Below are 26,751 nucleotides of genomic sequence, written 5' to 3' on the forward strand. Positions count from 1 at the left end.
AGATCCCTAATTTAAGCATGAAGAAACACTAACTTGAATCTTGCCAGGATTGTTTAGTAAAGCTAGATTTATATAAATTTAGTTTCCTCTACAATTACATCTCCCTTGTATTTTTTATAGTCGTAGCATGTTTTTTCATCAGCCTTTGACATTTAGAAAGTAAGAGCTATGCACTGAAAGCTCTACAAGAAAATAACTTTAATGAAATTTTTTTTCTCTCGGTCCCAGAGTGAACATGAACTTTAAACTTGAATGTTGTACATAACAAAGGGCATGGCTGCAGCTGAAAGTATTTATAATGAAGTACAGGACTCAATTTCTACTTTATCCTCTGTCAACACTCCTAGGATAGCTGGGTATATAGCTTTATGATGAAGCATTTTTCCTAAGATGTCTGTGAAAGCTAAAAAACCAAATCTGATAGTATTAGAAATAATGAAACCAGGTTAAATGCAAGGAAACTAGACTGAGTACAATTGCTCAACATACATATTAAAGGAACATTTGCAGATTGACATTGGTAAACACAGGAACCTCCCTCCTGGGTTTAAGAATGGGTTTCGTTTCCTTCTCTGTTTTTTAAAATGGCAAAGATTGGGAATGTCAGGGTAGGAAGTGCTTTAGTTAAGCAGTCTGGTATTCCTTTCTGTCTGCACATTTCCCAAAGGGTGTTTCACTAAATGGAGAAGGGATTTGAGGAGGGGGTCCTCTTTGTGGGGAGGAGATGGGTGTCTTCGCAGTTTTAATGAAGACTGCTGTGACCCATACCCTTGCAAAGTAGTACTTCAACGTATGTTATCCTTCTTAATCCTTTTAATAAGGCTTTGAGATATAGGTCATATTCTCACTTTAAAGTTGACAAAACAGGTGAAGTAACTTGCCCACATAAATATCTGAACCAGGAGTCTAAGTGGGCTCCTGACTCCAGAGCTTTATACCTGGATGTACGTACACTGATGATGTGCTTACTGTATTCTGAGGAAGCCAAAGGTGGATGATGGCCTGAAGGCATTTTGGTAAGATGTTACTTATTTGATTGTCTCCCCACAACTTGGCTTTTGTGGTATTTGGTTTAAGTTGGTTACTCTAAGGAAATAAAATGCTAAGGGACATTAGAGTCAAACAATATAAAACACTTCTATAAAACTCTTATTTGAAATTAGCATCTGACACTCATGACCCTTTCCACCCTGAAAAGATAATCTCCTTCAGTGTCCCATTGTTAGGGACTGTTGCCCCACTGAACATCACCTGTGGTAGCTTGTGGGATGTCGGTGCCACACAGCAGAGTTTGATGACTAATTCCCACGCACCGTCACTGGAGAAAATAGCATCTGATCTTATGTTGGCACCACCTCAAAGTTATACCGCCTCACATCTCACTTCTGTTAGTCTTAATCACAAGCCGTTTTGAATCTGCCTCACACATGTGTGCTTGGGGGGGCCAGCCAGAGATGTGGGCAGAATTTACACACAATATCTGGGGCCCCCACTATGCATTTTTTCCTCCTTTCTGGGATTTTGCACACACACACACACACACACACAACACACACACGCGCACACAACACACACGCGCGCACACGCGCGCACACATGCACACACAACACACACGCGCGCACACAACACACACACATGCACACACGCACACAACACACGCACACACACAACACACGCACGCACACACAACACACACGCACACACACAACACACGCACACACATGCACACGCACAACGCACACACACAACACACGCACACACACAACGCACACACACAACACACGCACGCACACACACACAACACACGCACACAACACACGCACACACATGCACACACAATGCACACGCACAACACGCACACACAACACACGCGCGCGCACGCACACACACACGCACACTTTCCAGCTGCCGTGGTTACCTCCATCTCCATTCTGTACTTTTTCAAGCCAGTGAGAGTGCAGGTTTCTCCAGATTGTAGTGACCCTCCCACCCAAGAGCCTGTCCTCAGGCTAAAAGCTCTAAGACTGGGAGACAGGCTGCACCATGCCGTTCCCTCTTGCAGGTATCGAACTTTTACCTCCGGTACCCACCTTCTTCTGGTCACTCTTTGGTGCCTTTAGGTAGGCTTTTGTAGTTTCAAATTTCATCTAGAGTTTAATTTGTTATCAGTGTGCATGTGCTGTGGGCTAGGGGAGGGCAGCGGAGGGGTCCAAAAGAACTTTAGAGAGCTGTCTTTTTAAGTATCAAATCCTGTGCAAATCCATCAACTTTCATGTTAAAATTAGATACAGATGACATCAAAAATGTTTTAGCACTGTGATCTCACAAAATCATGATTCACCGTCGACCTTTCTTCTGCCTATTTTGTTCATGCTGTCCCTTTCCATCTAAATCTCTCCTCAACTCAATTACTGCCTGAGAATGATTTATTGAGTACTTACAAGGTGCAAGCCACGATGTCAGGTGCTCTGTTGAAATTTTGTTCATTCAGAATCCAAATCAAATGCAAATGCCTCCAGAATCGCTCCCTCCCTCTTAATGGGTAGATGTGCTTTACCACTCTTCTAAATGCCTTGGGTGCTTTACCCTTCCCTTGCTTTTCTCCCCGCCATCACCAGACCTGTTCTCCCATTAGATTATAAACTTAATTATGGCAGGGACAAGTCTCACTCGTGTTTGCACCCATCCATGCTGCCTTAAACGTGCTTTTTAACATCAAGAATAAAAAGATAACTTAAAAAAAAAAGTCTTTGCAGTTGGAAAGAAGGGGAGGTGGTAGAATTGTAGAACGTTAGCTTCCTGTCTTTGTTTTCAGCAGTAGAGAGGGACATCAAGTAATAAAGCATTATTTGTTTCTAGAGAACATCTTAATAAAGACAAATCTTGGTGTTTTCCTTCCTCTTCCTTCTTCCCTTTCTCCTCTCTTTCTCCCTCCTCCTCTCCCTCCCTCTTCCCTTCTTTTTCTCACCATTTAACTGTGGTCTGATTTAATCTTCAACTTCTTAGTATGTCTCGTCTCATTTTAAAATGGGATAATATATGTGTTGGTATGAAACACCTTTTGCTTTAAGTTATTACAGTAAAGAGAGGCTTTTCTTTGCCTTTGAAAGTTCAGTGCCAAAACTCAAGTAAACAGACCAGTGATGTTCCAAAAATGGGATGGAGAATAATCCAAATATTTGACTTTTCCTTAATTTATAGAATATTACCGTGAAATTTCTTAGATTGAATTGTCAGTAACAAAAGACATCTATAAGCATTTTTCTCTTTGAACCATAGTAATGAACATCCTGTAAGTTGGGCACTATAAAAATAAGACTAAGTGAATTGAAATAGTTTTCCTAATAATCTCACTTCTTCCTTAGATTCAGGTCAGAAGACATTTAAAAGGAGAAGATCTATCATAAACTGGGCCTTCTGGCGTGGTTCCAGCACTCATCTGGATAACTTGCCCGTGTCGCCAACATCTCCTATGCCAGGGCAGCTCTTTGGAGTCTCTCTGCCAGATATTTGTGAGAATGACAATCTGCCTAAACCTGTCTTGGTGAGTCTCGTTTTGGCCTGTGACACTAATGGGAAAGGAGAACCCTGGGAGGTAATCTATTCTTAAATGGAAAAATTATAGACACAGCTTTGGCTTTGGCTGAGAATATTATTATTTCTTCAAAGGAAAAAATCTGATTAAGCTTTTGCAGAATCCTAAGGGAGACATAATGGGGAGAGATCATGTAGGCTGCTGGTGTCAGGAAGGAGCCACATAAGCCTGCCTAGATAAATCAGAGTTTGGTTCTGTAGGCAGAGTCCACACTGGAGTCCTGTTACCCCCCACATTTCTCTCACAGCCTTTCAGTAACTCTGCATTGTTCTGGAAGCCTCCTTTAATCACTCTAGAAGCAGAAACTACTCATTCTTGTACTTTTTAAAAATCCGACGTGTGTCTTATGTGTTTTTCAGGTGTTTACACTTGTACATCCTCTGGCATTTAGTTACCTTTCATAATAGAACAGGTCAGATGAAACCACTGAGTTTGTACCATGTCCTTGATATATGAAATGGTTGCTGCTCAGCAGCGTTCACTGAGCGTTCCGTATCCAAGCACTGTACGGGACACACGGGACCTGACCCCACATCACGCTCTGACACGTGCCACCCCCTGGCCTCGCCGCTTTCGTGGTCGCCCTGCACAGCGGATTGAGCGTTTGTTATCACTACCATCATCCCTACTTTACACATTTAAAAAGCCTCAAGTTTACCAAAGGTCACAGAGTAAATATGTGCCATAACTAGGTCTCTGATCCCTTGGGTCGCTTGTCCCCAACACACATTCTCCTTCCGACACCACAAGCAGAGGACATTTCTTTGCTAGAAAGAAAGCAAAATGAAAGATTGGTCACAGTGCAGTGGAGTGGAGAAAGCTTCCTGGGAGAGGTGATGTTTTTAGCCTGATTTTAAAAGAATGAAGTAAATACAGGAAGTAGAATGAGGTATGGAGTCACATAAAAAGAAAGACAAACAAGTGGAGAATGAGTCTGGCAAGAGTATCTCCGTATTTGAAGGGAAGGGTCCGAACTAGAGAATAGTAGAAGAGTCGTCGAGGGAAGGACGGAGGCCAGCTACAGGGACCTTGAAGCAGTCAGAGAAAGTTTGTTTTAAAGTGTTGGTTCATTGAACAAAAGACAGTGCCATCAAAGTAAAATGTTTCAGATGTTGAGTATAGCAAGAATAAGTAGGGGAAAGAGACCTAGAGATACCAAACACAAACTGACTTCCGTCCCGGCAGCAGCCCCTCCTTCAGTGCTTTTCCCCGGGGACACCCCAGCCTCTGCAGCCAGAGAGGGCAAGTGTGTCTTCCCCTGCTTGTGTCTGTGAAGTGCCACTCTGGTTTTTTCCTTTGCTTTCCTTATAGGATATGCTTTTCTTTCTTAATCAAAAAGGACCCCTCACAAAAGGGATCTTCAGACAATCGGCCAATGTGAAATCCTGCAGAGAGCTAAAAGAGAAACTGAATTCTGGAGTTGAAGTACACCTAGACTGTGAATCTGTTTTTGTGATAGCATCTGTCTTAAAGGTAGGAAAGGTTCTCCCTTCATCTACCCCACAGTGGAGCTCTGGAAAGAGACAACTGGTTTCTCTCATTACAACATTTTTCCCAGCTGCAAAGAACCATCATGGATTTAGAATCTAAAAAGTGTTAAAAAAAAAAAAATTTCACAGAACCAGCATTGGCCTTTAAAAGCCCCTGCCCATGATATGGCATGTCAGATACGCTTTTTAAACTTTTTCATCCCACGCCACTCTCATCTTCACTCTGCCACCCCATACAAAAAAAAAAAATTAAACTAAATTAAAAATAAAGCACGCACAGCATATTTACCAAAATAAACATCCTGATTGTGATGACTTCGTCACAATCTCATTACCTTCCTAATAAAGGCAAATTTTCAAGAATAAACTTGTATTAAACTTTGAAATAGAGTTTATCATAATAAACATTTGCCTAACAACTAAAACAAAAAATGGCTCACTGAGACCGCTGAAAATTCCATTCACTTATACAATCATCATGCCTTCCCCTGTCCCCTAGTGCCTTTTTAAAGTAAAAGCAGAGTAGGAATGACTCCAACATCTGGGTCTTTTCTAAAACCCTTACCACATTTGGCATTTTTTATGGTTCTTACCCTTTACCCCATGGTTACTTAACTCACATCCATAGTTGAGTTAGAACTCTTCTAAAATGTTTTCCTCCTCACATTCTTGAAAATGCCTCACATGTTTTGAAAACCTAGAGTCAGAACCAGCTTTTAGCAGAGGTTTCAACCCCAGCCATAGCTTCTGCAGACCTGTCTCGGGCTCCCATCTCCCAGCCCCATTGGAATGCACCAGGGCCAGGGGTGGAGGAAAACATGGTGAAGACGACCCTTGCATATCTCTCCTCCTGCTCAGCTGCTTACAGAATCTTACTTCATGACTTGATGAATAATCAGATGTTTCCTGGCAAATGAGCCATGTCTGCTCTTAACCCCTGCTGTAAACTTTTGCAATAAAGTATCAGTCAAAAAAATGGAGATCTGGAGCTAGGCTCATCTAATCTATTTTGCCCAGGGTTTGTGACTACTCTTCAATTCTGAAATACAATAAAGATATGTATGGTGTGCTTAGCCAGATGTATGTGTGGATATATGTGCACAATGAATTTTTCTTTTTTTCCCTTCATATAACTAGGCTTTTTCCCATCTCTTAATTTAAAAAGTTAAAGCCTACATTTTAGAAAATTTTCCCTACTATGCTATTCTTCACAGCACCACACTTAAAATTTTGTATTTTTGAAGCTATTATCGAGAAATATGGTTCTAGAGGAGTCAAATTGTATTTCAAATTGTAGAAATATCACTGGTACAAAAATAAGCAAAAGACAAATGATTGAAAAATCTGGTTAAATGGGTTCCAAATAATTGAAGTTTTGTAATCAGGTAACTGTGTGTTACTCTCATTTCTTCCAAGTGGTTTCAGGAAAGAAGATATTTTCTGCCAAAAGTTTTTGAGCTTTTGGTTTGGTTTGTTTCTTGTGTTTAAGACTATTTGGAAATGGTACTTAAGTTTTCCTTTAATTTTTTACTTATGCTGGTTTTGCTTAAATACAAGCTTAATTCTTTAAACTGTTATGGGAAGAAAATAGCTTGAGACACTGTAACTTTGATCCATTAGACCTTTGAGGAAAAGTTCATTTTTAATCCTGCAGGAATCTGATCTCAAATTAATTTGGGAGTTCTGCTGAAGACCTGGGCTCTGCTCTCGGAGGGGCAGAGACTTGCAGTTGAGTGCTGTGAGCTGGTGATTGTCATTCAGAACCAGCGCTCACATCCTTTCTCAGCTGTGATGGTGGTTGCATTTCGTAACTTGTTATTCCAGCTGTGGAGAGTTCATTGAGATGTTACGGGTTATTATCTTTCAAGTGTAGGTTTAAGATTTAATGATGTTTTTCTTCAAGACAGATCATAAGTATGTTTTCCACTGAGATTTAAAAAGAGAACTTTTGTCACTGTCCCACTTTGAAATAACAAATTTTGCCTCTTCTAAATCTGACTTTTAAAGTAGGTGCAGCAACTAAAATTAGTTTGGAATTATGGAAATTCAATAGCTTTACCCAAAAGGAGATGACTTTTTTGATGACACATCTCAATTACAAGTATGCAGGTACATTTCTATAGAAGATATAGTAGAACAGAGAAAGACTCTGAAGTAGTCTCTTCCTACTTGTTAACCGCTCTAAAAAAAATGTATGGTAACAGGTGACATGACTACAAGAGATGCTTTAAATTATCTTAAAATCTCAGTTACAGTTAGTTGGCCTTCCCTTGTTCCTCATCAATATGTGGCCATGTGAAAAATAGCAGCAGTTCAGTAATGACCTCTGCTGTGTCCGGGACTGTGTGTGGCATTGAGGTGTACGAAGAAGGTAAGGTCTGTGCCTGCCCTGGAGGAGCTTGTACTGGGGAAGATGCACACCTAATCAGCAGAGTGTAACAATCAGGTGCCACGGCTTCCCTGGTAGTGATAGAAACACGACACAAGAGTAACAGGTGGTGTGTTGCTGTTTGTAGGGCACGTAGGTAAAGTTGCTGACTTGGTTTTCTAGCGAGAGTTAAAACTGCTTCATTGCAGACTTCCACCTGTCTCCATGTTGTAAGCAGGAACTTCCAAGACCATGGGTACAGTGCTTAGACCTGAAGTTGAGTTTTTTCTGCCAAATGTTTACTGAGGTAGAGATCAGACTTTGTAAGCCTAGCCTTGTTAATACCATGCCAAAAGCAACGGAGAGAGTTGGCCTAGAACACAAATGAATATAGGACCAGGACCAAATTTAATTTATTTTTAAGCTTTTTATAAACAAAAATCAAACAACAAATACCCTTGGTCATATCCTATTTGTGATCTAGTCTGGTTTCACCACACCCAGCCCCACCGGCAGTCTCAGCAGACTAGGGTCTCAGAGGATAATGTACCGGGGACATGTTGAGTATGCGTCAGGCATGTGGATGCTGTCCCAGGCCCCCAGAGCCCAGCCACACAGAGCCTGGAATGCTTCCTCCCCCATCTCCAAACATATGAGGGGAATGCCAGGAGAAACTCCGAGTGCCTCTGGATGGAGTTGTTCACCAATGCCACTGGAATATAAAGTTCCAAAATAACAGGGACTTTGTTTTACTCACTTCTCTGTCCTCAGCCCCTCAAACAGTACCTGGCACATTGGAGCAAATATGTGTAGAATGATCACATGACTGACTACCACATTAGGAACCTCACAAACATCTTAGTGCATTTCTTTGAACTGGTGATTTGAGAGCGGAAAAGAAAAAGGACTCAGGATGGTTTGCCAGACCCTGTCATGTAGTAGTAGTTGGCTAAAACGTACACAGATGAGACTGCAGCCCGAACAGGTTGTCCTTATCTTTCCCACTATAGTCCAGACTCCAATTTCCATCTGGTTTTTGTTAGAAAAAAATCAAAGCCTGTGTTTCTATGTGCGCACGACCGTGGAGAGTTGGCACAGAGCTCCATGTACTCCAAAGAAGGGAAGACCTAACTTTTCAACGGAATGCTTGCTTTTTGATTTGCCCGGTACATATTTAGCATGAAAATAATGACTTAAAATATTTATTTCCCTTCTGTGTAAGGATTTTCTACGAAATATTCCAGGAAGTATTTTTTCATCAGATCTCTATGATCACTGGGTCTGTGTCATGGATCAAGGAAATGATGAAGAGAAAATAAATACAATTCAAAGGTAATTATTCTAATTTAGTCACATCTCAAAAATACTTTAAAAAAATATATTTTGTAAGTTTATCAATTCAAGTAATGATGGTCCATGAGGACCAGGTTTATGCTAGCTGCTATCATTGTTATTATTGTTTTTCCCTAATCTTATTAACATAGAATACTTGACCATTGTACACCTTCTCTATATCTGAATCTGATAGGAGCTGAAACCCATTAAACTAATAACTAATATCATATACTCATTCTATAATTTATGATCTTAATTTTGGTAAAAACTAACCAGACAGCTCCTTGTATACCTCATTCAGCAACTGAATTCATACAGAGAAAATTCCCTCTCCTCAAGGAACTCGCAGTCCTAGTAGAGTAGATAGATAAACCAAGAATTACAGTGTAGCATAATCAGTGCTACCAAAGAGATATGGAGGAAGGTACTGCAGAGAGTTAAGTATTGAAAAGTGAGTTGCAAAGCCTCCGTCTTATCACAAAGAATGCATTGTCTGTTCTCATGCAAAGGGAGCTTGCTGGCAGAACTCACCACCCATATTCCTGAATGTTTCCTGCATTATAAGAGAACTGGAAAGAAGTGTCCATTAACAAAATGCAATACTCCCAGTTCTATAAAAACCCAAGAATCCTAATATCATTTATCTGCATATGCTTGTTTAGTACAGTTTTTTTCTTGAGCAACTTTCAAATATGAATTATTATCTATACACTGCTATTGATAGATACCTTTTATATCAGTAGAACTTAGTACAGCTGTTAAAGACACCAGAAATCAAAGCCACATCACACATACTATCTATGCTTCCATTATGGTTCGGTGGAAGCCAAGCAGAGATAATGACCATCAGCTTCTCTGCGTTGTTGCTCATTGTCTAAAACTGTGTATCCTACAAACTGTTAAAGGTTGACTTAAAAAAAAAAAAAAAAGGAAAATTAAGACTCTACAAATATAAAATGAACACATGTGAAAATTTTTATTTAAATCTTTAATTAATGAGAGAACCAGTTAGATGTTACCATCAGTTCGAAGATGTCAAACTACTGCAACTTACATAGTTGCATCAGAAATGCTGAAATGAATTTACACGTAGATACAAAACTGGCTTTTTCTACTGGAGCATGAAGAGGGAGCAAATAAATCATGTCTCTCCACCAGACAGAATTTTCAAGTCTACAGACAAGTGTTAGATGCAGTGCTGTCTTAAGTCTACAATTTACAGAGTTGTAAAATAGCTCAAAGGCATAGGGCCCCTATGAAATCAGATAACCCAGAAGGGTATTCTAGACAGCACCTTACTTTCCATTGAATACACTCAGGAATCTCTTGGTTTATTTTAATATCTTTTATAACTTGTCCTTACAAAACTATACTCAGTGTCAGTCCATCACACTGAAGGAAGGCCTCTGTGCTATTTATGCAGGAAGAGTCACATTACCTTATTTTACCTCCCAGGTTGCAGACTTCTGTTGAAAAAAAAAAAAAAAAAACATGAATATCAACATCTATGTCTTTTTTCTGGATGGTAGTCAATATAATTTTCAATGAATAATTTTAAAATCCCTTATCAATTACAAAACAGGAACAGTAGGAAATGTACTATTATAAGTTTGACTTATATGTGAAAGTGATACCAGTGAGAAAAAGAAATTTGGGACAAAACTGACATTGGAAGCTGGTAGAGCAGAATAGAAGCTGTCAGAATGGACCTGAAAGTCTTAATAGTTAAGGTTTGGGTTCTCAACCAAGAGACAGAATTCCTGTATTGCTACTTAGAAATATGGAACCACTAAAATTTAATTGTTGTTTAATTTCATCAAAAAGCTTTTTGGGGGGGTCTTGGTTGAGAATATTCTGAAATGTTATAGGATTTGCCTAAATTAAAACACACTGCACTAATTTCAGGTCAGTATTTCAGGCAGGCAGCATTTTTTTTTTACAAGCCATTTTTCTGCATTCTTTTGCATCTTCATTGGGTTGTGAAGACAGTGTACAAAATAAATGAATAAATCCCCAGTACATATTTTCATTCTTTCTGTATAGGCAGTCCCTACTTTGCATGTACCATATTAACTGAAACTCTTGCATATCTGAACTGTGTTCTTGCTTGGCATGTTTCCCCATGAAAAGCAAGGGTTGCTTATCTACACAAGTTTTTTATGAAATGTCTTTCTTAAAGAGTGCATTTTTCTGTCTTTAGGCTATTAGACCAGCTTCCGAGAGCCAATGTTGTTCTCCTAAGGTATCTTTTTGGGATATTACACAACATTGAGCAGCATTCCTCATCCAATCAGATGACTGCATTTAATTTAGCGGTGTGTATTGCTCCAAGCATTCTTTGGCCTCCTACTTCCTCCAGCCCAGAACTAGAAAATGAATTTACAAAAAAGGTAATGAAGTTTTTCATTTTTATGCCCTGGGTGACTGAGTTCCCATTTTGAACCTCAAATTCAGGATTAATATTAATTCTGAAAGATATTTTCTTAAATAACTTAAATACACCTCCTTATAAATTTGAGTGTACTGAGTATTTTATCCTATCCTGTTAGATTATAGAAAGGTGATTTCTTGAGCAAAACAGAGATAGCAGTTGGGTTACTTCTCTTTTACCTTCAAGGAGGCAAAACACTATGACTGACTTAAACCTTAGAGTTATATAAGAAAGCAGATGATATGATTTAATAAAAAAGGACTTTGGACTTAGACAAGCCATTCCTCAGCCCCACCATTTGCCAGTTATACAATCTTGGATACAATTAGTTCTCTTGATCCAGTTTCCTCATCTAAAAAATTGAGGTGGTGATGATACCTAGTTCATACTGCAGTTACTTGAAATCCCACCCCTCTAGTGCCTGGTAGTTAATAAGGGGCTTAGGAATATTAGTTCCTGTGGCTCTCAACACTCTGCCTGTTCCTTCGCCTCAGCTACTGGGGCAAGGAACCTAAGGAAACGTTCGACTACATCTCAGTGGAGGCACAGAGCTCCCTTGTAAGATCTTACCTCCTCCCCCACCTTCTCCATGGAGCCTAAGGGAAGGAATCGCATAGGTAGAGACTAGTGAGGCAAAATGCAAGTTTCTCTCTAGCTGTCTCCCTGCTTCACAGGAAACCCACAGAGGATGCCCACTTCCCACGCTATGACAACTGCCTTTTATATATGAAATATATTTCATAAGTCTTTACCTAATGATACTTCATGAATTTTAATAAGAAAGTTTATTTCTTTACCCCAAATGCCCTATAGAGAATACTTTGTTAGCCTAATTTTATTTCATTTTTTTAAATTTTTATTTATTTAGAGAGAGAGCAGGGGGAGGGACAGAGGGAGAGAGATAATCTTAAGCAGACTCCATGCTGAGTGAGGAGCACAATGTGGGGCTCAGTCTCACGACCCTGAGATCATGACCTGAGCCGAAATCAAGAGTCAGATGCTTAACCGACTGCATCACCCAGGGGCCCCAAGTTACCCTAATTTTAAAGATGTAGCATTCGTATAAAAAAATGTTAACATTGAGCTAAGGCCATAAGAAACTTTAGTCCACCAATTAAAATTAATTTCTACACCCAAACTACTCTTGCGAGTATCATAGTTTTTTAGGGGGAACTGTTTTGTATATTTTTAAAGCAGACATGAATTTTTCTCAGGATTCTTTTTCATTTATGGTAAAATCAGGATTTATATATGAAATGTGCTTTATAGACATTCTATATGGAAAGTAGCACTTTGTTTTTGTCCTTTTTTGTGCAGGTTTCTCTGCTTATACAATTTCTGATTGAAAATTGCTGTAGGATATTTGGAGAAGAAATCACTTCCCTCTTGGGACAGGTTTCAGTGAGATGTGATACTAGAGAGAATGCCTCAGGTATTGTGGATAATTGGATTGGTTTTTGTGAGAAACAGACATGTGTCTGTGAAAATGCTGGGACAGTGTCCTGGGGCCTGCCGCAGCTCAGTGAAGGAAACCTCTGACTTCAGTCGTGGGCCTAGGGTTTCTGCTCCTCCTTGGATGACCTGCTAATAGGTCAGGTCATGTTAACACAGTGGTGGGGGTTCAGAAATGTGTAAGATGAGGTCCAAAACTTCCAGAAGCATCATATGGTATGTTTTTAACCTTTTTTTAAATAAACCTTTACAAGGATCCCTGACATATATAGTAGAAAACTTCTGTGGCTGAAACTAGAGTAACAAGTCCCTGAAGAGGTAGAGGCAGGCTTGGTCTTCTCCCCGCTTCTCCTTCAAGTGGCCCCCGAGACATTTCAGCCTACTGCGAAACAGTTTAGAAACAACTAGTACTGTGGGGCCAGGGGGGATTTTGAAACCATCCAACCTTCCAGAATATGAATTCCCAGACCACCAATTACTAGTTATCTTTGACCAATTATTCTTTTTTTTTTTTTTTTTTTACTTAAATTCAATTAGCCAACATATAGTACATCATTAGGTTTTGGTATAGTGTTCAATGATTCATTAGTTGCATATAACCATTTTTGCCACTGAACATCAATATCTTCATCTATAAATATGGGTAACCATAATGTCTAACTTTTATGGTTGTTGTAAAGATTAAATAAAGTAGTGAACATTGAAGAGCTTGGGTTAGTAAATGATTCCTCCGAGACCAAACCGTGCGTGCTCACCCACAGTCATGAACCTGCATATACCTGGCATTCATTCCTTTATATTTTGTACCATTTCTTGGTATTAACAACATGTCCTTATTGCTTTGAGATCTTAATTAAGAAAGCCTATTTCTTCAGGAACTGAGATAAATTCAGTATATAACATCAACATATTTTTTTTATTCTGGGAAGACTGAAAAAGATCCTTTCTAAGAGTAGGAATATGAACAATCTCCATAAAAAGAAAATTAAACTAAGTACCATAGATTGTTTTTTTTAAGGCAGCATGTATTTTTGGTAAGCAAAAATGTTAACTGTGGTTTGATTTTTTGACAGATATCTCTTGCTTCCAACTGAATGACTCCTCCTATGACAGCTTGGAAAATGAGCTAAATGAGGATGTTGATGCTCCTTGTAGTGACTTGGTAAAGAAACTTGGTCAGGGTAGCAGAAGTATGGACTCTGTATTAACCCTCAGTGACTATGACCTCGACCAGCCTGAGGTGGAAGGCCTTTTAACCCTGAGCGACTTTGACTTGGACCGTTCTAAAGATGAAGACATTCAGATGGAACAGCCTCTTGAATCCAAGCCAGTGAACATTGCAGTAGTGTATGCAAAGGTCCCACTGCGCGATCATGCCAGGGCCCCATCTGGCATGAGCACACCCAGCTACCTGTCCACAGCTGCAGCAGATGTTCCGAAAAGCCTGAGGCGACACCGGCGCTGCTCAGAGCCCAGCATCGATTATCTAGATTCTAAGCTTTCCTATCTCAGGGAATTTTATCAGAAAAAGCTACGCAAATCCAGCTGTGATGCAATTCTCTCACAAAAAGATGAGGATTATCTGAAGCAGAATCAACCCCTCCAGGAAGAGGGTAAGACCTATTTTAAACAGAGTTTAGTCGTAGGCACTGATACCAAGAAAAATGCCACTAATAAAAATGTTAAGAAGAAAAGCTTACCTGGTAATGAAGGAAATCATGTGAAACTTTTTTCTAAATCCAAGCCAGTGGCCATTTCTGTGGCATCATATAGTCACATATCCTCACAGGATCATCCCAGGAACCAGCCCTTTGGTGCAGATACATCTGGATACTCCCCACCAAACACAGCAGATGCCCTCAAGGGTTCAAGGAGGCACCGGCGCTGCTCAGAGCCCAACATGGATGACCAGCACTGCAAACTGACCTATCTCAGGGGAATTTATTCAAAGAAACAACATAAAACTAGCTATGATGCTGGTCTCTTGCATGGAGAAGAAGATTATCTCAAGCGGCACAAGTCATTGCAAATGGAGGGGCAAAAGCTCATTAATCAGAGTTTGGTCATGGGGATCGAGGTGGGCAAGAGTAGTGGCACAAACCAAAACACTGAGAAGGCTTTACCCCCAAGATTAAACATCTGCCCAAGGACTAGCTATTCCAGCCTGTCCTCCCCAGGAACTTCCCCATCTGGCTCGTCAGTGAGCTCCCAAGACAGTGCTTTTTCTCAGATTTCTGAACACTCTGTGTTTACCCCCACTGAAACTTCCTCTCCAATAGATTGCACTTTTCAAGCTCAAAGAAAACAAGAAGAGCTTTCCTCTGATTTTAGCAATTCCAGCCTCATTTCTGCAACTCCTGGTCCCTCATCAGGGCAGGCCAGCAGCCGCCTGGCTTATACGAAAAAGGATACTGTAGAATGGCATTCACAAATACATTCTGTAACTCTTCACCCAAGCACATGGTTGAGAAATGGTGTGGCCAGTTTGAAAAACTGGTCCCTCAAAAAGAAGACAAGGGCATCCAGACCAGAGGAAAAGAAAGTAAGTTCTCTAAAAGGACCCATGGAGCCACCTCCACATGCTCCTGGTATATCAGAAGCCAACCCACTACAAGAGAGACAGCAAGACATGCCCCAAAGGGCACCTGAAGAACTTGGAACTGTGCAAACAGCCCAGTGGTACAGTTCTTACCCCAGCCAGGACTCAGAGAGACACTGTAGGTCTCCATTCAGCCTAGTGGAGGACAGACTCAAGCTTCGTGTGAAGTCATACAAGGATGGAGAGAATAGTGAGCAGTGCTCTCCTGGTACTCTGCCTTGTAAGAGATCCTCACCCAGCTCTTTGTCTGTGGATGATCTGTCCAGCCCAGACGCAGAGCCTACAGTGGTTGGCGATACTGGGGACCAACATTTAGCCAAAGACATTTAACCACAGTAAGAATGTGATGTGTATAAGGACAGAGACAAGTCTAAGAATCTGATGTCTACAAGAACAGAAACTGGGCTAATAGTGATATAAAGACAAGATTATTATGACCCCTTTGTATAAATACATGGGATGGGTAGCATAAGGGTAATCACTGCTAATAGTTAGGACAACAAAAGAATTCTCTTTATTGAGACCATTTGACAAAAAGTTTAGACTAAAAAATTTCATCACCTGTTTGGGAGGCTTTTCCTTATTAGAGCCTGGGATCGGTCCCATCATGTGTTTTTAGAGGTATTAGCAGAGAGCCAGAGAAAACATCTTCTGTAGAGGAGACATGCCTTACATGAGATTAGTATCCTGAAAAGGCCAGGATATCATGAGTGAAGAATAAGGACTGTGGAGAGAGGGGAAGGGTGCGGAGAAACATCCACATTCCACGGAATGTTTTTAATAACTACGCAAGAAAAATGCCACTAATCAAAGTATTAAAAAAAAAAAAGAAAGCATGTCTAGTATTGAAGGAAATCATGTAAAACGTTTCCCTGAATCCAAGCTAGTAGGCATTTCTGTGACATTCTATAGTCACACGCCCTCACAGGAAGATTCCAGGAATCAGCCCATCGATGCAGCTAGAATGGAATAAACTAGAATGATTCAACAGCCATGAGTATCATAGTTTATTTGTTGGTTGTGTTCCTTGATTTATTTTTCCATTGGTGTTCCACTGCTCTGCAAAGACTCCAGGACATAGAGCTCTGAGGAGAAAGAAGGAAAGGTTGCTCATTTCGGTATCCTTTTCAAAGGTGCCTGTGCTAGGGACATTCTCCAGAAATGAAACTTTTCCTATTAGAAGGTGACCTCCTGACAGCATTCGCTGTCTTAGTGTGGAGGAAAAGATCGCCACACCAGTCCTTTCTCTGTTACATGAAGTTGTTGCCAGCATGTGACCAAAGCATGCTCCTCTTTGCTGAAAAATGTTTTTCTATAGCCCTGCCTCTTAGATTAGCCAGCCAGAAAAATTACTGATAAATTGTCCCTTTTCTGATTGTCATTGGCAGTTGAGTAATTTTAAGTTGGCAGGTTATAAAGAGTCACAGAATGGAACGCCCACCAAAGCAGCAGTCAGGCCTTCTCAGACAGTCATTGGCTTTGGATTTCCTCACGTGCAGAAGTTTTACATATTTTTGTCCCAGATGATTCATGGTTTATATTGCATTAGTTTATCTCATATCCATGAATACTTCTCCCCTCTCTTGCCTTAAAGATTATACCAGTATATCCCCTGGGTCATCTCCGTGGATTGGCGAGGCCCCACCAGCCAGTAAGGAGGGATAGAATCAGGAGTGGGTGTGCATCTTCCTTCGTTGTAACTACTTCCTTATAAGAAGTTGCTTAGAACCCATTTGGCCTCTTTAGTTCACCATTAGATGGACCTTTCTCCCACAAAGTAACTTATACCAAATTATTTTTCTTAGCCACTAGAAAACTTTCATGTCAAATGTTCTTTCCCTGTTGTCCTAAAGGTTGCATTTTTTCAGTTATAGAAAAAATAATAATAATGTTTTCTGTAAAGTAGAAGTCCTTTCAGTATTAGCTATACGTGCTACCTACCTCTACGGGACATGGCCCTGTTGGCCCTAAGCATTGTAATTAACTCTCAGAACTCTGTATCCAAAGAGCTCCTTCATGACACTGGCCATCTCAGTCACAGATGTGAAGTAGATTTTACCTTATAAACAGCCACTCCTATATTTAGACTCCTGAGTGTCCATATGCATCTTTTGTGGTATAATATATAAAGGCAACAGGGATTCGTTCCCCTTACCCTTAGGGCATACTACTGTCGGAACTGCAAGATGTGAAAAAAGTTCTTACGGCTTGGAGTGTCTTTCTGGAAGAACTTGTTTCTCCACTTAACAAAATAATAGTTCTCTCCTTTTTTTCTTTCATATGGTTGGGTAGAAAATTATCCACCCAATTTGAATCATAGAAGAAAATAGATGCTGAGGTTTTCCATAACCATTCCTATTCTCTTGTGTTCCCTTAGATACTCCTGTAATACTTAATGTGAATAGTTTGTTAATATTGCTGTAAAGTATTATATTGTATGATTGGAAGACAGACTACGTGTCATTTTATTATACTCTGTCAATCTATAATATATTAGACTGATGCTTTATCTAAAATGCTTTGAGTTTGTATAATATATCTTGACAAATTTTACTACCATATGTAATGTAATAAATGTGTATTTTTGTACTTGCAGAAACTGCTGCTAACTTTTAAAGTTGTTTGGTTTTCGAAGCACTGATAATGGATATGTATGAAGTCCATGCTGTCTCTTAAATAAAAAAAAAAAGTCTGTAGCGTTAACAATCCCATCAGAGCAATATTGCCCTTTTGTAGAATTGTTTTAGTTAATGAACCCAGTTTCTGCTTCACATTGGAAATTTTATGAAATGTATTTAATATTGAATTGGAACTTTGAACTTCTAGTCATAGACCAGGGTCAGTCTTTCTAGAAAAAGAGGGTTTTTTTTTTTTCTTTTATATTTTCCTAATCTTATCATTTACCAAACAAGTCATGCTTTAGACACACAGTCTTCATTTTCTTAGGCATTATGATTTCATTTTGCTCCTAGAATCAGATATAGTCTATATTCTCATATCAAGAGAACCATTAACTCAGTTTGATTGATTGTATGAGATTTTCTTATCTAAATTTGAACCATTCTGACCAGAGTACCCAGTTGACCCCAGGCACGTCCAGATATCCCAAGGTGTCTGGATTCAGACACCCCAACACATCAATACTTACAAAGTCATATAAACTTACTAAATGTTACTGGCTTTTCATGGATGTTGCATATTTGCCTTCTCGAAATTCATTGAGGTTCACTCTGTGTAAGTTTAACCACCATTTCAAAGAAATTCAAAAATCATAAACTACCTTAATCCAGAAAAAGTGATTTGCTTTAATGGAACACTGAAGACTAGCAACTCCACTGTCAGAAATGTCACTGATTATATGTGGGCAATGTACAGAAACACTGATGTTAATTTCTCTCTATATTTTACAGAAATACAAAGATAATTTGCTGCTAAAAAAGAGTCTCAATCAACTAAAAACACTGGATTCAAGGAATTATCTCATTTTGTGTTTTTCTACCTTTCATGGCATGACATTGAATTGAAAGGATCTAAGGTGTCCTTGAACCACTGGCATATTTTGTCTGTTGAAAAGAAACTCTAAGAATATTATGTATCTTAATCAAAATTATGGTAGTGTTTAACTGATATTTTCCTACCTGGTCATGTTTTAATGGCTTGAGAGGAAGTCTTTGAAAACTGCGTATTTCAATACAAAAAAAAAAAAAAAAACTGAATAATAAAGTTAGGTAAAATGTTAACTTTCTTTAATATCTATTCTGGTTATCAGGATATCTCATAAGCTAAGTTTCCTGCTGAAAGGAAGAGTTCTCTTGAGTTCTGTGCTGTCTGCCCCAAGTATGAGTCCTACTCATTTTCTGAGCCACCTGTGAGTATAAATCCTTCATCTTTATTGTTTGTGGGGTTTTTTTAAACACAGTGAACTCCTTGAGTGTCAGTTCTGCATAATGTCAGATGTATGATAGACTTGGCAGAAGGTGTATAATTGGGAAAATTTTGAAGTCCCAAAGAAACATACACAGAGGATGGTATCAGATGTATATTGTTCCTAACTTTGTATAGGACGTGTTACTGTGCATCGTGTGTCCGGGGCATACATACATGTTTAGATAGTTCAAAGTGTTTTTCTAACTTATTTGATTTGTTAGGACAAAGTAAATACGTTTTCTGGAGTTTGGTTTTATTTTACATGGCAATATAAAGTGCAGGCTTCGGAGACATTAATATTTAAATATTAACTATTTACATATAGGTTTGATTTTAAATTACGGTAACTTAGAATAAAATTTAGACTTATTGCAGCTTCTTGATCTGCTATGAAGAGTGAATAAGTTGGCTTAAAACCTATAGTTAGGAGGTAGTCCTGTTTCTAAGCAAGTAAAATGGATGGTATAAAGAAATACTCTTCCAAGTCACAGGGGCCGTGATTGTTACCGCCTAAGATTTTCAGAAAGAAAAGAAACATTTTATATCTTTGTTCAAGAATGAGATGACTGAGGAACAATTATCAAAACACATGAATTCAGAGAAGCTTACTGCTTGTAGGCACAGCAAATAGAGGAGGAGGAAAGCTATGGATGAGCTAGCTAATTCGGACAAGAAGCGGAAGTCACAAGGAGTTCGAAGAAGATTGAAAAGGGGGAAGGAGCATGTCTTGGGGAGATGAAGGTGTTACACGTGATATAAATGCTATTCAGGCAGTTTAATTTTTATTACCAGGTACCCTTCTAGACCCTAGGGATAAGAGGTAACAAAAAAACAGATTGTTTCTGCCCCAGGAACTTTAAACAACTAAGGAAAAAATTGGGCTGTGTAGAAGAAAGTTAACATTAATATTCATTGGGCACTTGCATGCTCTGCTAATCAATGCATTATTTCATTAATGCTCACAGTAGCCCTACATGGTGAGTACATTCAGCTAGAGCCTCATTCTGACCCTAGGCTCTTTTTTCTCAGCCTTTCACCTTAAAATAGGGATGATAATAAAACTTCCTCCATAATAAAGCAGACTAAAGTTATATACATGAGAACCAATCCAAACTCTAAGTTATAGAAACGGCTAGATATTTCTAATATAAAAAAGTAATAACCCAGTATTGGAAATAATTCAGAAAGCTATGACAAATAAAAAAAATAATTGAGCTAAAAATTTGTTCCAGAGAAAGTGGTGTAGACTTGTGTCTCCCATCTCCTCCCCACTAAGTACAACTACAAATCCTGGAAATAATACAAAAGACAACCAAAGGGGAATTCTAAATGGTGGTAAGAGGAAGGTAAATTGGTTCAGAACTGTACGACTAGAGAAACAACAATAACTGAGCATCTTATCTCCCCTCATCCAAAAGAAAGGAGACCAAGACCTGACCTTTCTCAGCCTAGCAACAGAAGACAGCCCAGATACATGGATTTTCCCCCCCGATCAATCAGAGTCCCTCTGACACCTTTAGGTAAGCTAGATGCCACCAGCAAGTGGGATAGATGAATGCCCCACCAATAATAAGTGGCCAAGGGGAGAGTTATCCTTTCCTGCAGCCTGAAATCCTCCCTTCCCTGCTGGGAGATGCCAGAACAGCCAGGCAACAACAGAAAGAGGGACCCAGTCAGAACAAGCAGCTCAGCCTGGGAAACATCTTTGCCCCAGCAGGTATAAGATTCCCCTCCCCACACAGACTCTGAGACAGCCAGACAGTGTGGACAGGAAGCCTCTATCACAAAAAGCACTGAGCCAAGGGAACGTAAGGCCTGAGGGACAAAGAGCGTTCTCTGGCTGAGAACAGAGCAAAATAGCACCACAGAGTCTCTGAAAATTAAATGGTCCATGGGCCCGCAACCCCTGAATATAGGTCAGGACCTGTGGGGTAATAACAAAAGACCCAACATTTGTATCATTGGAGTTCAAAAAAGAAGAGGGTAAAGCTGAAATAGTATTCAGAGAAATGGTGGCTGAAAATGGCCCAAACTCGATGAAAGACACAAATCTGTATATTCAAGAAGCTGAGTAAAACCCAAACTAGATAAAAGTGAAAAATACATCTTAATTAAATGTTTAGAAACCAAAGACAAAGAGAAAGATCTTGAAAGCAGACAAAAATGACACCTTACCTATAAGGGAACACCAATTTTCAGATTTATCGTTTGAAACCACAGAGACCAGAAGAAAGTGACACATTCTACAAGTGCTGAAGGAACTGTCAACCCAGAATTCCATATCCAGTGAAACTATCCTTCATGAATTAAGGGGAAATAAGGACATTCTCAGATGAAGGGAAACTTTTAAGAATTTGTCACTAACAGGTATACCCTTAAAGGTTAGCTAACGGAAGTTCTTTAAACAAAAAGTAAATGCTAAAAGACGGAAATTTGGAGCATCAGGAAGGAAGAAAAGACAGCAGAAAGAAATAAGAATACTTAATGATACACTATTCTCATGAGTTTTATAAGTCATATTTAATGCCTGAAACTAAAATTATAGCATCATTTGATGCTCAAGACAATGATATTTAAAAGTGGGAAAAATGAAAGGACTTACATGGAAATGAGGGTCTCATACTCAGTTGAAGTGGTAGGATGTTGATACTAGTGAGACGGGACTCTATGTATGTGTATATTGTAATACTTAGAGCAACTACAAAAACTATATATTTGGAAAGCATATCTCTCTAAAACACCGTAAATAAATCATGATGGAATTCTAAAAAGTACTTAACCCACAGGAAGGCAAATAAAAAGGAACAAGAACCAGAGTGGAAAAAAAAAAAAAAAAACTCAAAACAAATAATAGAATGGCATACTTTAGGTCTAACATATCCAAAATTACCTTAATTACAAATGATCTTCATATACCAGTCAAAAGACAAAATTGACAGAGTGGATTAAAAAATAAAAAACCACCTAACTGTATCCCATGTATAAGAAACTTACTTCAAACTCAGTGTCGTAGGTAGGTTGAAAGTAAAGGATAAAAGAGATATACCATGCAAATTGATCAAAAGAAAGCAAGGGTGTCTATATTAAAATTGGGTAAGGTAGACTTCAGAGCAAAGAAAATTACCAGAGACAGAAAGGGACATTATATAACAATAAAAGGCTCAATCCACCAAGAAGACATCACAAGCCTAAAATGTGTGTGCACAAACAACAAAGCTTCAAACTATGTAAAGCAAAAGCTGACTTAACTAAAAGCAGAAATAAATAAAAACTGTTGAAGACTTCAGTGCTCCTCTCTCAGCAATGATAAAGAACTCATCAGTGCCATGAACCAAAAGGTTATAATTGGTATTTATAGAACACTTCACCCAACAGCAGCAAAATACACATTTGCTGCAATTGCCCATGGAACATAAATCAAAATAAAACCATAAAACAAACATCAACATTTTAAAAGAATTAAAAAATTATACAGAGTATGTTTTCTGAGCACAGTGTAATCAAACTAGATATCAATAAAAGAAAGCTAACGGGAAAATCTTCAAACACTTGGAAACCTAAAAACACACTTCTAAAATTAATCTATTGGTAAAAAGGACATTTCAAGGGAAATTTTTCTAAATCCTAGAACTAAATGATAATGCCTATCAAAAATATGTGGGATACTGGGGCGCCTGGGTGGCTCAGTCGTTAAGCATCTGCCTTCGGCTCAGGTCATGATCCCAGGGTCCTGGGATCAAGTCCCACATCGGGCTCCCTGCTCCACGGGAAGCCTGCTTCTCCCTCTCCCACTCCCCCTGCTTGTGTTCCCTCTCTCGCTGTGTCTCTCTCTGTCAAATAAATTCTTTAAAAATATATATATGTATGTGGGATACTGCTAAAGCAGTGTTGAGAAAAATTTCTAATACTGAATGCTTACATCATGAAAGGAAAGATCTTAATAAGCTAACTTCCTGCTTCAAGAAACTAGAAAAAAAAGAGAGTAAAATAAACCCAAGACAAGCAGAAGGAAGTGAGAAGGATTAGAATAGAGATCTGTAAAATTGAATATAGGAAACAATAGAGAAAATCAGTAGAACAAAATGTTGATTGGAAAAATTAGTAAAATCGATAAACCTCTATTGAGACTGATGGCAAAAAATTTTTTAAAAAGAATATAAATCACCAGTATTAGAACTAAAACAGGGTATCATCATTGATCCTGTGGTCATAAGAGGATAATAAAAGATTACCCCAAGTAATTTTTACATTCATAAATTTGACAACTTAAAAGAAATGGAAAAGTTCCTCAAAAACCACAAATTACCAAACTTCAGCCAAGATCAAATAATATGAACATTCTTAAAATCATTAAATAAATTGAATTCACAATTTAAAAGCTTCTGAAAATAATAATAAATAAATACGTATACAGTCTCCTAAAGAAAAAACTCTAGGCCTAGATGGTTTCACTGGAGAATTCTAACAAACATTTAAAGAAAAATTAACACCAATTTACATCATGTCTTCAAGAAAATAGAAAGAAGGGAACACTTTCAGTTCATTTATGAGGCCAGTATTACCCTGATAAGGAAACCAAACAAAGCCAGTACAAAAACAGAAAATTACCTACCCATATCACTCATGAACTTAGATGCCAAAAACAAAAAACTTAGCAAACCAAATGCAACAGTGTATAAAAAGAATTAAACAGTATAACCAAGTAGAATTATTTTCCAGGTATGTGACGTAGTTTAACATTTGAAAACCAATCTGTATCTGTATCAACAAGCTAAAGATGGAAAATCACAATGTATCAATTGACACAAAACATTTGACAAAATTTAACACTCATTTGTGTATTTTAAAATTCAGCAAAATTAGAAGAAAATTATCTCAACAGCTACAAAAAGTCTACAGCTAACCTCATAGTAAATGATGAAAGATTGCTTGCTTTTTCCTAAGATTGGGAACAAAGCAAAGATGTCTGTTCTTACTCCTCTTATTCCTCATACTACTATAAGGCATAGCCGCTGGGATAGGGCAAGAAAAATTTTTAAAAATACCCCGATTGAAAACGAAGAAATAAAACTATTTGCAAATGATGTGACTGTCCACGTAGAAAATCCCAAGGAATCTACCAAAAAAATAAAAATAAATAAACCCTCCTAGAACTAATAACTGAATTTAGCAGGGTCACAGGATACAAGATCAACACACAAAAATATTTTCACTTGTATATGCTATAAATATGCAGAAAATAGGGCTGCCTGGGTGGCTCAGTCAGTTAAGTGTCTGCCTTCTGCTCAGGTCATGATCCCAGGGTCCTGGGATGGAGCCCCTCGTTCTCCCTCTCCCTTGCTTGTGCTTTCTCTCTCTCTGATAAAGAAATATAATCTTTAAAAAAATAAATATGCAGAAAATAAAAGCAATATTATTTATAATCACTCCAAATTAAATAAATAAAAATCTAATGAAACATGCATTGGATATGCATTCTGAAAATTATAAAATGTTGATGAAATTCTGGTGAAAGAAATCGGATAAGACCTAAATAAATGGAGAGATGCAGTGTTCATGGTTGGAAGACTCAACATGGTAAAATGTCATCTCTCCCCAAATTGATATATAGGTTTAATGCAGTCCCAACCAAAATCCCAGAAAGGACTTTTGTAGACATAGACTTCTTCTAAAATATATGAAAAGGCAGGGGCCATAGAATAGCTAAGATATTTTCGATAGAAGAATAAAGTGAGAGGGATCACTCTATCCAATATTAAGACTTACTCTGTAACTACAGAAATCAAGACAGTGTGGTATTGGTGGAAAGATGGACAAATAGACCAGTGGAACAGAGTAGACCTACACAAATATAGTCAACTGATTTTCAACAAAGGTGCAAAAGGAATTCAGTAGAGATAGGGTAACCTTTTCTACAAACAGTGTTGGAACATTTGGACATCTAAAAGCAAAACTAGAACCTCAACCTCAACCTAAACTTCACATCTTATACAAAATGGATCATGGACTTAAATGTAAACTTTAAAACATAAAACCTTTAGTTAAAAAAAAAAAAAACAGGTGAAGGTCTTTAGGATCCAGGGATAGGTATAAAGTTCTTAGATTTGACATTAAAATCATGATCTATAAAAGGAAAAAACTGGACCTCATAAAAATAAATTGAACTTCACCAGAATTTAAAACTTGTGCTCTGAAAGAACATGTGAAGAGGGTGTGAAGCTATAGGCTGGGAGGAATTATTTGCAGGCCATATATTTGACAAAGGACTAGTATCTAGAATATATAAATTCTCAAAACTCAACAGTAAAATTTTTTTTTAAAAGTCTGGCATGTAAGGAGTTTGAAAGTTTTCTTCACAAGAAAAAAGCTGAACAAACAAAATCAACAGTTCTTCTCAGATCCATCAAAGAATGGAGATCATAGGGAAAATTGCTGCCCCCAAATTTAGAGAGATGGGCAGGTGGATACAGAGAAGGGCAGCTTACCAGAGCAGAAGCCCAGAAACAGAAACCCTTGCTGGAACCAGTCCTGAATCAGAAAATTTACATTGTAATTGACATACTGCTGGAGGCTCAGTGTAGACAAGTTTGAGAGTTAAAAGCTCTGGGGTGCCCAGTCTTAGAAGACCACCACATTTTTGTGAATTTTATTAACAGGAGCCCTACCAGGTTCTCATGGTAAAGATCAGAAAAAGATCTCTCGCACAGGTGGAGTTGAGATGGAGGAGTATGCCCGGCAGCCTTGCCCTTGGCAAATTGTAGATGATTGTGGTGGAGCCTTTAGGATGGGTTCCACAGGTGGCAGGACCTCTCAAGCAATCAAAGGTTTTTGCAATTCTCCAGTGGGAGTAAACCACAGACTATGAGGGAGTTTGGCAGCTGTTAAAACCAGGGCTCTGCAGTTGGGAGATAGCTTTACAGTTTGGGGAGGTTTATTTTCCACTATTGACTGCAGTCTGATTCAAATCAAAGGGAAAGAAGATCCCTGGCACTTCATCACAAGTGGTGCTGTAACAGGAGCCATACTGGCAGCAAGAAATGGACCAGTGGGCATGGTTGGGTCAGCCACGATGGGTGGCATTCTCCTAGCTTCGACCGAAGGAGCTGGTTTCTTGTTGACAAGATTGGCCTCTGCACAATTTCCTAGTGTCCTCAGTTTGCGGGAGACCCTTCAGCCCAGGTACCATCCTCCCTTTTGGGAAAGTATCAACAATACCAATAGGACTTCTTTCCCAGGATTTCTTTAACAGAATGAGCTGTGGTTCAAGAAGGAATTTGAGAACGTAAGTTACAGTCTGTTTTTAAAACCATAGGTGGGACAGCTATGGCCAAACAGGCTCTGAAGAGGCACTCAGCTCTTTTTTCCATTTAAAGGAACATGGCAGGAAGGGACAGATATTAAAAGATGACACATTTATTTATTCACACTTGGATTGCATTTGTGGTAAAAATAAATGTCTATTATCTTTATAAGAAAATATAACAAATGCTTAGAAGACAAAGGACCAGAGGGCAAAACAATGAAATGTAACCATCATTTCCTTGGGGACTTCTC

The 26,751-nt window shown here is 38.8% G+C and overlaps 1 protein-coding gene and 1 pseudogene across 1 annotated transcript in view; both read left to right on the forward strand.

The window, feature by feature from the left end:
- The window catches only part of ARHGAP20 (Rho GTPase activating protein 20), a 139,169-nt gene extending 121,435 nt beyond the window's left edge, over positions 1–17,734 (forward strand). The window contains exons 10-15 of the mRNA XM_028105722.2: positions 3,366–3,544; positions 4,907–5,068; positions 8,676–8,785; positions 10,989–11,178; positions 12,537–12,651; positions 13,745–17,734. Of these exons, the coding sequence (XP_027961523.1) occupies positions 3,366–3,544; positions 4,907–5,068; positions 8,676–8,785; positions 10,989–11,178; positions 12,537–12,651; positions 13,745–15,600 (2,612 nt within the window). The 3' untranslated portion in view covers positions 15,601–17,734. The remainder of the gene's footprint in view (positions 1–3,365; positions 3,545–4,906; positions 5,069–8,675; positions 8,786–10,988; positions 11,179–12,536; positions 12,652–13,744) is intronic.
- An 8,181-nt stretch (positions 17,735–25,915) lies between these two features.
- Positions 25,916–26,418, forward strand: LOC114211261 (mitochondrial import inner membrane translocase subunit Tim17-A pseudogene; annotated as a pseudogene).
- Positions 26,419–26,751: the final 333 nt, after the last annotated feature.

Source organism: Eumetopias jubatus, unplaced genomic scaffold (assembly GCF_037043125.1).
Source record: "Eumetopias jubatus isolate StellerSeaLion01/CBP00866 unplaced genomic scaffold, mEumJub1_p1.0 scaffold_13, whole genome shotgun sequence".
Taxonomy (NCBI): Eukaryota; Metazoa; Chordata; class Mammalia; order Carnivora; family Otariidae; genus Eumetopias; species Eumetopias jubatus.